This window comes from Chiloscyllium punctatum, chromosome 9 (assembly GCF_047496795.1).
Source record: "Chiloscyllium punctatum isolate Juve2018m chromosome 9, sChiPun1.3, whole genome shotgun sequence".
Classification (NCBI taxonomy): domain Eukaryota; kingdom Metazoa; phylum Chordata; class Chondrichthyes; order Orectolobiformes; family Hemiscylliidae; genus Chiloscyllium; species Chiloscyllium punctatum.
In genome coordinates, this window is record NC_092747.1 from 67,789,472 (window position 1) to 67,801,927 (window position 12,456).

The window sequence follows — 12,456 nt, forward strand, 5'->3', positions numbered from 1 at the left end:
CTACTAGTGGTTTTTCATCGTCACCACTACTGACAGCAATTTTTTAATCCCAGTTCCATGTTAATTAATTGAGTTTAGAACAACCAGCTGACATGATGGGATTTGAACTCCCGTTTTCATCAATTAGGTCCAGACCTCTCAGTTACCAATCCAGTAACATTATCATTGAGCTATCTCAATGCGAAAAAGGAATGACTCAAAAGGGGAGTGAAGTATTTATTGCATCAATATCAATTTTATAAAGTAGAATTGAGTGGAAAAATGTTTCATGATCACAGTTTTAAACTTCAAAAGAAAAATGGTTATGAATAGAGATTCAAATACAGTGGCACAGTGGTAAGCACTGCCGCCTCATAGCACCAGAGACCTGGGTTCAATTCCCACCTCAGGTGACTCTGTGTGGAGTTTGCACATTTTCCCAGTGTCTGCATGGGTTTCCTTCAGGTACTCCGGTTTCCTCCCACAATCCAAAAAATGTGCAGGTTAGGTGAATTGGCCATGCTAAATTGCTCAGTGTCAGGTGAAGGGGTAAATGTAGGGAAATGGGTCTGGGTGGGTTGTACTTCGGCGGGTCGGTGTGGACTTGTTTGGCCAAAGGGCCTGTTCCCACACTACAAAGTAATCTAATCTGAAAATACAATTACGAATTCACCAGGTAATTAAACATGCACATGTGGTCTCCATTTTTCTTTACTGAAAAGCTCCAGTATCCCCAGTTCAGATGTATTGATTCAGTAAACTTGTTGTACGACTACAATGGGTCGCAGCAAGTTTGTGATAGGCAAATTAGGTCACAGAGCCCACTTGCAAGCAGTGAGGTGTATTAGTATGAAGAAAAATGTGAACAGTTTAAAACTGGAGCAGAGACCAAATCCAGCAATCATAACAGAAATGGTGAAGGATAAAAAGAGCTAAACAGCTATTCTGAATGTTTGGGTCCCTTCCTCTTTCTTCACAATAGAGTAATACACCACTTTTATAGTCCTGGTGTACAATGCAGAAACTGTCCACAAGTCTAAAAAGTCCACATTGATATCATGACTGCTAATGTTGAACAATTTCATCCACCTGTCCTATTCGCTTGTTGTACTCCAGTATCCTTTAGCCACTTATCTGAACTAGAGTTAAAGTATTATCTCAGTATTTTTCCACAGCTATCCAATAGTGTCAATAAACTTTGTCCCATTCTGTTTAAAAGAAATATTCTCCCATGCTCTCATTCCTAAATACCTATTATTTTGCTCTACAAAAGACACAGTTTGTTTCTCTTCATTCCAACAAATCAATCGTGGACAGCACAGTGGCACAGTAGCACAGTGGTTAGCACTGCTGCCTCACAGCGCCAGAGACCCGGGTTCAAGTCCTGCCTCAGGCAGCTGACTGTGGAGTTTGCACATTCTCCCAGTGTCTGCGTGGGTTTCCTTCGGGTGCTCCGGTTTCCTCCCACAATCCAAAAGTGTGCAGGTTAGGTGGATTGGCCAAGTAAAATTGCCCGCAGTGTTAGGTGAAGGGGTCTGGGTGGGTTGCACTTCGGCGGGTCAGCGTGGACTTGTTGGGCTGAAGGATCTGTTTCCACACTGTAAGTAATCTAATCTAAAAACAGCAAACTCTACTTTGATGACAACAACTTCATTTTTCCTCCTAAGACTTCCTCTTATAGACTTTTCTTTCAGAACAAATCTATAAGATACATAATATCAAGATTTTATTTAAACTCACCATCACAGCTCTACATTTATTTCACATTATGGCCACAAAGCCGAATATTCCATTAGTTTATAATAACCCAAACTATTTCAACTACTGCTTTGTTGAACCTACACCCCCAATTCTCTCTCCTCTTCTACACAATCCAGCTTTTCACTAAAGTACAACAGTTGGACTTTTACCAAATGTTCTTATTTAAATTTAATTCTGCCCCTTTGTCTTCCAAAATATCAATATCTGAGATTTATATTGATCTAAGATTTTTTTCACCCCTCCACAACCTATATTTGTAACACTGATGCACAATTCAAATGTGAAGCACTGCTGAATCAAAACACACTAATTCAGAAAGGGGAATGAAACTTCAAAATGAAGACTCAAGCGACCACAAAAAAGACAAATGAAAAAATATCATAACCTCTCAGTCCAACTGGTATATTAAATTTACTTGACACTAGATATCTGGCACATAATGAACACCCCCAAAAAAGGAAAATGAAAAAGTCCATTCAAAGGGTCAATGAGACCTTCAAGTGGGAACCCAAAAGGCAATGAAGCTGATCGGGCTCATTATGGCTGGACTTTGCAAAAATACAACTATTCTAACAGATGCACAGATTTACTTGCAAGTGAATGCTTATTCCTCCACAAGTTCCTGCATCATAGCTCTGAGGTCTGAATGTAGCAGCAGTGGATGCATTCGTAAAACTGGCATGCATTATCAAACAACACAAAGACCAGCCTGGAGGAGGACTGTGAGGAAGCCTCCCAAACCTGCATGGTGGCTCAGTAGTTAGCACTGCTGCCTTACAGCACCAGGGACCCGGGTTCAATTCCCACCTCGGGTGACTGTCTGTGTGGAGTTTGCACATTCTCCCTGCGTCTGAGTGTTTCTTCTGGGTGCTCTGGCTCCCTCCCACAATGCAAAGATATGCAGGTCAGGTGAACTGGCCATGCTAAAGTAAAGTACCCATAGTGTTAGGTGTAGGAGTCAGAGGGAAATGCGTCTGGGTGGCTTACTCTTCAAAGCGTCAGTACGGACTTGTTGGCCTAATCGCCGGTTTCCACACTATAGGTAATCAAAACTATATTACGCTCTCTAATGATTGCTTGTATAAGGAAATTATTCTTGTAACATATTTCAAACGCAAATATTATTGCACAGACATTCTACTAAATCATTAATATATCACTGTTTGCAAAAATACTACAGGCTTCTTTTTTTTTTAGAAAACATGCCCTTTGTGTATTTTATATTTGTTGTTTTACTATCTAGCTTCCAATACATAAACTAGTATATGGCCTATTACTGATCTAAATAAAGGACAAACGTAGGACAGCATAATTTATTTTAGTTTGAGTAAATTATGACATCGAGTAACTATGTGAGGTCTGGGAAAGAGAGTTAGGAATTCAGATCTATTCGGAAACGTGGAAGGGTATCGGAGAATGCGAGTAAGATTTCAATCTGTAATATGACCCATGCTAAGCAGTTAAAGATTCTTCATAGGGTTCATCTGGCCCCAGATTGCCATTTGAAATTAAAAAGAGGGAGCATTTCCAATGTCCTCAAATGTAAAACATGCACAGGTACCCTCACTCATTATTTGTGGTTATGTCACAAACTTCATTAGGTATTGGAGCGCTATGGCAGGAGTAATAGAGGGGGCCTTGGGGACCAACGTTAAGGGAGACCCAGTCTCTCTTCTCCTGGGCTTGCCAAATTTACCTTCCTTAGATGTACATGGAAGAAAGCTTTTTAACATTCTCACTTTTTGTGCGAGGAAGAACATTCTGATGTGCTGTGCGTCTGAGAATGCCCAGGGCAGCGTAAGTTAATTATGGAACACATCCCTTTGTATTTTCACTCTACAATGGTACACCAAAAAACAGAAAACTTTTTATAAGACATGGTGGCCCTTCTTGAATTACCTGGAAGCAGATCTGTCTGCCATTTTATTTAGCGCCTTTGTTTAGCCATAATGATTTGGTTTAGTGAACCTGATGACCTGAGAGGAAGAATTCCGAATAAATGTGGGTGTAATAATAAATGCTCTCAAAAGGTTGGGAGTTTTGTTGCGCTGAGCGACATTATTTATTTATTGATCCTTAGTGAGTACAGTGTGGTTTGTTCTGTACAGTAGTGTAATACTTAGTTTGTTGTTGTCTTGGTTGTTATAATTTCATAGTTTTTTTTGTAATTTTATAATTTCGTAATGAAAACTTCCATTAAAATATTTTTTAAAAAGTAATTTATGAAATTTTATTAGTCATCAAAATTAAAACAATCAGTCTCCAGCAAATTACACAGAAAACTTGACTGCTTGCTCCATATTGTGCAACTCTTGGGATTACCTACCATGTCAAGGACAATATTTTAGCAATTACTCACTTAATAAACACATGCACAGAACAAGCTACATGAAAATAAAACCTTACTATGAATAAGGACCCAAGATATGAGGAAATAATGAAAAATTGTACAAGAGTAAATCTGGAATCTCAAAAAATATAACCACCATTTTCCAAGTTCTGATAATGACTTCAATCTCCTACTTAGACAATTATAGAGGAACCTCGATTATCAGAATATCAATTATCCAAATATTGGATTATCCGAAGGGGATCTCAAGGCCCCAATAGAAACATTACGTCAAAGAGCTGTTTCAACCCTGACCGTGTCTTTTGTTTATAGGTACAAGAAATTTTGCCGAGAAGTTCTTGACAGTTCAGGCACAGTCTCCAAATGACTGACCTCCCACACACACTCTCTCCCCCAACACTTTCCCTGGAGTTCTACACAGGGGTGTACCCTTAAACCACCCTTGCCCAGATATTTTATCCAACATTGCCCTGTACAGGGCAGAGGTTAGAATCTGTCAAAAAGTTGCAGTTAAACTGAGTGCGCGCGTCAGCAGCAGCAGTCTTAGTGTTGGCGTCCAGTCCAGCTGGTGGGGTGGGGGCTGGTCGGCTGGGGCGGGAGTCGGACAGTTGGATTGTGTTTGGGGGTGGGGTGGGGTGAGGGCCCGCGCGGTGTACTGCTGCCTAGTCTCCTGCACAGGGAGCAGACTTCACAGAAAACTGAGTGCCAGAGGAATCAATTAACCAAATAATTATCTGAACGAAATAGTGCCCGACCATCTTCAGATTATCGATGTTCCTCTGTATTTGGTTTTGTCACTCATTACATAAATCTGAATGTATCCAAAAGAAAGTTTATATGCCAGAGATAAAACTCACATTGAAGTCCAGCAATGCATCCATCTGATTCTGTATAATGGGCATAGTCTTTAGCAATTTCTCTGTATTCATTGTTCTCATCACTCCATCAGCCCTAATGAAATAAATACAAGTGTAAAATACTTACATTATTAAATGTAAAATACTTACAGGAACAAGTCTAAAATAACTTATTGTTAGGAAAGCTAGTATGACTAAATACGCTATGTCAGTAGAACAATGACAAATATACTTGCATTACCTAGAATGGTGATGTATTAGGTGGTAAAACTGTATAGTGCACACATCTGAGATATATGCAATGAGCCAATTACACTTCCATCACTCAACATAGAACCCTCAAAAATGTTAAAATGTGCCAATGAGTAGAAAATAAAGCATGAGGCTGCCCAAACCCATTTCATGGTAGTCTGGATTTTATATGTAGTAATAATCAACATATACGAAGAACAAATATGAAACAAGGAGGATGCTGAACTTTACAGGATATCAATTCAATCATAATTGGAGAATAGTGTACAGTTTTGGTCAGTTTATTATTAAACAAATGTTCAGGTCATACAAATAGTAGCAATATGGAACCAACGTGGAACTTGCAGCTCAGGGATATTGTTATGTTCAAAGACTTAAAACCAGGAGACATTGTATGAAAGGTAGTTAAGAAGATTCACTTAGCAACACTTAAGTGCTTTCAAAAAAATTACATGAAGTTGTGAAAGATTATTGATACTGATAGGATTGTAAACACACAAAAACGTAATTCAAGGTTTGTGTAAAGATTTATAGCTTGGGTGCCGGTTGCAGTTTTGTTGGCATGTTCCCAGCTGAGCCAGGAAGTTTGTTTGCAGACATTTCACTCCCTTTCTAGGTGACATCTTCAGTGCTGCTGCACTGTCAGTTGGAATTTATTTGGTTTTGTTCCCACTGCTTCCAGTTGTTCATTGCAGTGTTCGTATAGAAGGTCGAGGTCAATGTGTTTATTGATGGAGTCTGTAATTGAGTGCCATGCTTCTAGAAATTCCCTGGGTGTCGTCTGTTTGGTTTGTCCTATTATTGTTATGTTGCCCCCATCAAATTTGTGGTTCTGATCATCTGCGTGTATAGCTACTAGGGTCAGCTGTTTATAGCGTGTAGTGGTTAGTTGATGTGCGTGAATGCAGATTGCTAGTTGTCTGCCTGTTTGTCAGATAGTGTTCTGTGCAGTCCCTGCATGGAATCTTTTACATCATATTTGTCCTGCACATGATGGGTTTTGGGTCTTTATTCATTTGATATTCAGCAGCCAGATACATGAACAAAATCAACAGGACACCTATCGGCTCACCCATCTCCGGGTTCATAACAGCAGCGGCGATGCAAAAACTAGAACACAGAATGGGAAATACACGACAAAAACAAAAAAAGTGTACAGAAAAGCCATACACATGGATCAGATTCTGAATTCTAACAGCTGCCACTCAAATACACACAAGAGAAGCTGCATTAGGACATTGTTCAAAAGAGATATAATACACTGCAGCACTCCTGATCTGTGCAGCGGAAGAACACCACCTGTGTGAAGAACAGATAGTCTGCAACTTCATCTGCAGATCCTGGCAGACAAACAACACCATGAGGACATGCCACAACCCAACACACTAACCACTCTACCCTTTCTAAAAAATGTCTCAGAACAGACAGCCAGGCTTCTCCAACCATTCAAATTCATGACAGTATAAAAACCAACAGCCAAGCTCAGACAATGGATCCAGGTCAAAACTCACCAGAACAAAAGTCCCAATACCCATCATGTGCAGGACAAACATGGTGTACAAGATTCCATGCAGGGACTGCACGAAATACTTTATAAGACAAACAGGCAGACAACTAGTGATGCACATTCACGAACATCAACTAGCCACTAAACGACACTAAAGCGCATGGTAGCTACACACACATACAGACAAGGATCACAAATTCGACAGGGACAACACAACAATAAACAGGACAAGCCAAGAGAATTTTTTAGAAGCATAGCACTCATCCACAGACTCCAACAATAAGCACATTTCCCTAGATCTAATATACCAACCACTGCAACAAACAATCGGAACTGGCAACCAAAATCAGCAGGAATGAAACCAAATAAATTCCAACAGACACGGTACACCAGCACTTCACAGGAGGCTCCACAGCACTGAGGATGTCAACTAGAAAGAGTTCAAAATGTCTCCAAACAACTTCCCAACTCAGCAAACATACCCACAACAACTGCAATAACGTAATTCTTCCACTGAATACTGGCTGCACTTCAAAGCAATTGACATATAGCAAATAAAAGCACAAGAAAAATATAAAACCACAAACATTAAGACTGCTTTTATATACTAAATATGCACCTGTCGTGTCCCCTGACCTTCAAAAATCATGCTGTTATTTACCTGCTGGTCCCTGCAACTTTGATGTTTTTCCCCATTTGCTGTTTCTATAAATGGTATAACTTAAATAACTTCAACAATATTGATGATTCTTTCCATATCATAATAAATAATATACTGCATGAGGACATTCTTCTGAAGTTAATATGAGTGCTTTTCTACACAACTAAAACATTGCAGAGTGCTTAATAATGCCGTAAATTGCTTTGAAATGCAGCTACTGTAGAAAGGACCATTAAAGGTGACTCAAATTCTCTTCCAGCAGCATGACTGATGGGATTTTCAAAAAAAAACTGAAGTTGCTATGCATATTAGTAACATTCTCTTCTTCATTTTTAAATCCATACTTGTTATTGTTTTTCTCCTCCTTTCCCACCCCTCCCAAGCCACAGAACAATACTTACAATCAAGACAGTGTTAAAAAGTCAAAAACATGTATGCTCACTTTCACATAAAGAGACTATTTTCTGAATATTTAAAGTAAAAAAAGAGGATTCTGGGTAATCCAAGATGGAGAATGGGAAAAATTTCTGGCTGTAAGAACTGCTCCATTTTTTTTGAGGTATCTTAGGTGGTGGAGGTGATTTCCTTGAATTCCAGGAGTAGCAATTACTGTTTTATATGCTGTTGCATTGTTTTGGAACTTTGGGGGAAAAAAAAAGTCAAAACAACAGCAGTTTAAAAGGGAGAGAAACAGACAAAGGAAGCACATGGTGAGGACAGTGGAGGAGAGAAGAGAGAGAGAGAGAGAGAGAGAGAGAGAGAGAGAACCTGCACAGTTACTGCCTTTGCTGTTTTGAATTCATGTGTCGCTGGACATCGGAGAGCATCTGGGAAAATTAACAAACAGTGAATTTCACAACTAATCTTGGTTTGGGCAAAGTTCACAACATAGAATCTGATAAGTTAATTGGTGTTTTAAGTCTGTCCAAGAGAAAGGCTGTATTAGTGAGTACAGTGGGTTCTTTCTTGATTATATGTTTTGGAGATAAGTCTCTTGATTAAACTTAAAGTATAAGCCACAGCTATTAACTTAACCTGGGGCAGTGTTTGTAGAGGAATAAGACGGTGTTATTTTCTGGGTCTGTAGATTGTGAAGGAGCAAAAATGGCCTTTGCAGTGATATGTAGTTCTTGTCATATGCGGGAGTTTAAAGAGAGTTTAAGGGTTACTGCGGATTATATCTGCCATAAATGCTGTTGGATGCGAATCTTATCAGATTGGTTGGAGAGACAGATAGAAGCGATGAGTAATTTGCAACAGCAACAGTAATTGATGGATGGCAGCTATAGGAAGGGTGGGGGGGGGGGGGGGGGGGGGGGGGGTCTCAGATACAGTCACATAGGCGGGTTAACTCCAGGAAGGGTAAGAGAGGTCGACACCTCGGGCAGGAGTCTTTTGTGGCTATACCCATTTCAAACAGGTATGCTGTTTTGGAAAATGTAGGGGGTGATGGATTCTCAGGGGAACGTAGCACGAACAGCCAAGTTTCTGGTATGGAGACTGGCTTTAATGCATGAGATCAATTGTGTTAGGGGATTCTAGTCCGAGGTACAGACGTTACTGTGGCCAGCAGGGAAAAAGGAGAATGGAGTGTTGTTTCCCTGGTGCCAGGATCAGGGATGTCTCAGAGAGGGTGCAGAATGTTCTCACGGGGGAAGAGGGCCCAGCAAGAGGTCATTGTCCACATTGGAACCAACGATATAGGAAGGGAAAAGGTTGAGATTCTGAAGGGAGATTACAGAGAGTTAGGCAGAAATTTAAAAAGGAGGTCCTCAAGGGTAGTAAATATCTGGATTTACTCCCAGTGCTACGAGCTAGTGAGGGCAGAAATAGAAGGATAGAGCAGATGAATGCATGGCTGAGGAGCTGGTGTAGGGAGAAGGATTCACATTTTTGGATCATTGGAATCTCTTTTGGGGTAGATGTGACCTGTACAAGGACAGATTGCACCTAAATTGGAAGGGGACTAATATACCAGCAGGGAAATTTACTAGAACTGCTTGGGAGGTTTTAAACTAGAAGGTTGGAGGGGGGGACCCAGGGAGATAGTGAGGAAAGAGATCAATCGGAGAGTGGTACAGTTGAGAACAGAAGTGAGTCAAACAGTCAGGGCCAGCAGGGACAAGGTAGGACTAATAAATTAAACTGCATTTATTTCAACGCAAGGGACCCAACAGGGAAGGCAGATGAACTCAGGGCATGGTAAGGAACATGGGACTGGGATATCATAGCAATTACATAAGTATGGCTCAGGGATGGGCAGGACTGGCAGCTTAAATGTTCCAGGATACAAATGCTACTGGAAGGATAGAAAGGGAGGCAAGAGAGGAGGGGGAGTGGCATTTTTGATAAGGGATAGCATTACAGCTGTGCTGAGGGAGGATATTCCCAGAAATACATCCAGGTAAGTTATTTGGGTGGAACTGAGAAATAAGAAAGGGATGATCACCTTATTGGGACTGTATTTATAGACCCCCCCCAATAGTCAGAGGGAAATTGAGAAACAAACTTGTCAGGAGATCTCAGCTATCTGTAAGAATAACAGGGTAGTTATGGTAAGGGATTTTAACTTTCCAAACATTGACTGGTGTTAAAGGTTTAGATGGAGAGGAATTTCTTAAGTGCATACAAGACAATTTTCTCAGTCAGTATGTGGATGTACCTCCTAGAGATGGTGCAAAACTCTACCTACTCTTGGGAAATACAGCAGGGCAAGTGACCGAGGTGTCAGTGGGGGAGCACTTTGGGGCCAGTGACCATAATTCTATTCGTTTTAAAATCCTGATTGAAAAGGATAGACCAGATCTAAAAGTTGAAGTTCTAAATTGGAGAAGGGTCAATTTTGATGATATTAGGCAAGAACTTTCGAAAGCTGATTGAAGGCAGATGTTTGCAGGTAAAGGGATGGCTGAAAAATGGGAAGCCTTCAGAGATGAGATAACAAGAATCCAGAGAAAGTATATTCCTGCCAGGGTGAAAAGGAAGGTTGGTAGATACAGGGAATGCTGGATGACTAAGGGTTTGGCTGAGAAAAAAGGAAGCATATGTCAGGTATAGACAGGATGGATTGAGTGAATCCTTAGAGTATAACGGAAGTAGCAGTATACTTAAGAGGGAAATCAGGAGGGCAAAAAGGGGACGGGACATGACATAGCATTGGCAAATAGAATTAAGGAGAATCCAAAGGGCTTTTACAAATATATTAAGGACAAAAGGGTAACTCGGGAGAGAATAGGGCCCCTCAAAGATCAGCAAGGCGGCCTTTGTGTGGAGCCACAGAAAATGGGGGAAGATACTAAATGAATATTTTGCATCAGCATTTCCTGTGGAAAAGGATATGGAAGATACAGACTGTAATGAAATAGATGGTGATATCTTGCAAAATGTCCAGATTACAGAGGAGGAAGTGCTGGATGTCTTGAAAGGGTTAAAGGTGGATAAATCCCCAGGACCTGATCAGGGGTACCCTAGAGCTCTGTGGGAAGCTAGAGAAGTGATTGCTGGGCCTCTTGCTGAGAGATTTGTATCATCGGTAGTCACAGGTGAGGTGCCGGAAGACTGGAGGTTGGCAAACATGGTACCACTGTTTAAGAAGGGAGGTAAAGACAAGCCAGGGAACTAGAGACCAGTGAGCCTGACCTTGGTGATGGGCAAGTTGTTGGAGGGAATTCTGAGGGACAGGATGTACATGTATTTGGAAAGGCAAGGACTGATTAGGGATAGTCAACATGGCTTTGTGAGTTGGAAATCACGTCTCACAAACTTGATTGAATTTTTTGAGGAAGTAACAAAGAGGATTGATGAGGGCAGAGCAATAGATGTAAGGCGTTTGACAAGGTTCCCCATGAGAGGCTGATTAGCAAGGTTAGATCTCATGGAATACAGGGAGAACTAGCCATTTGGATACAAAACTGCCTCAAAAGGTAGAAGACAGAGGGTGGTGGTGGAGGGTTGTTTTTCAGACTAGAGGCTTGTGACCAGTGGAGTGCCACAAGGATCAATGCTGGGTCCACTACTTTTCATCATTTATATAAAGTGGAGTCGCAGGTAGATAGGTTATTGAAGGCGGCATTTGGTATGCTTTCCTTTATTGGTCAGAGTATTGAGTACAGGAGTTAGGTCGTTATGTTGTGGCTGTACTGGACATTGGTTAGGCCACTGTTGGAATATTGCATGCAATTCTGGTCTCCTTCCTATCAAAAAGAAGTTGTGAAACTTGAAAGGGTTCAGAAAACATTTACAAGGATGTTGCCAAGGTTGGAGGATTTGAGCTATAGGGAGAGGCTGAACAGGCTGGCGCTGTTTTCCCTGGAGCAACGGAGGCTGAGGGGTGACCTTATAGAGGTTTACAAAATCATGAGGGGCATGGATAGGATAAATAGACAAAGTCTTTTCCCTGGGGTTGGGAGTGCAGAACTAGAGGGCATAGGTTTAGGGTGAGAGGGGAAAGATATAAAAGAGACCTAAGGGGCAACTTTTTCACGCAGATGGTGGTACCTGTATGGAATGAGCTGCCAGAGGATGTGGTGGAGGCTGGTACAATTGCAACATTTAAGAGGCATTTGGATGGGTATATGAATAGGAAGGGTTTGGAGGGATATGGGCTGGGTGCTGGCAGGTGGGACTAGATTGGGTTGGGATATATGGGTCGGCATGGACGGGTTGGACCGAAGGGTCTGTTTCCATGTTGTACATCTCTATGACTCTATATTTAAAGTGCAGATTCAGCTGCCCCAATGGGGAAGCTGGAAGACCGGTTGTTCCAAAATAGATACATGTAACTATTGGCTGTTAAAAGTTTGCTTACTGCTGTTTTGACAACAATTCAAATTTAACCAAATTATTTTAAATTATGCCCAAGATATTAGGAAGCCAACGGAAGTTAAATTTTATTGTTTTGACACTCGGAAACCAATCAAATTATAATTTTGTTCATTATTAGAGTTACGAACATAATTTCCACTATGTAAATAAAAACAACAATTTAAGAGTTCTCTGTCATTCAATCAAATTTTAACAGATTACAAGGCGAGATGGGCATTTCTTGGTATTTAGGTAACAGAGATGCTCAACCTTCGCATCGTAACAG

General features: G+C 40.9%; 1 protein-coding gene across 11 annotated transcripts in view; it reads right to left on the reverse strand.

Annotated features, from left to right (window-relative positions):
• picalma (phosphatidylinositol binding clathrin assembly protein a) overlaps positions 1–12,456 on the reverse strand; it is a 166,303-nt gene that overhangs the window by 101,124 nt on the left and 52,723 nt on the right. For all 11 annotated transcript variants that reach the window (XM_072577722.1, XM_072577723.1, XM_072577727.1 and 8 more), the window contains exon 5: positions 4,948–5,041. In XM_072577722.1, coding sequence (XP_072433823.1) covers positions 4,948–5,041 — 94 coding nt within the window. The remainder of the gene's footprint in view (positions 1–4,947; positions 5,042–12,456) is intronic.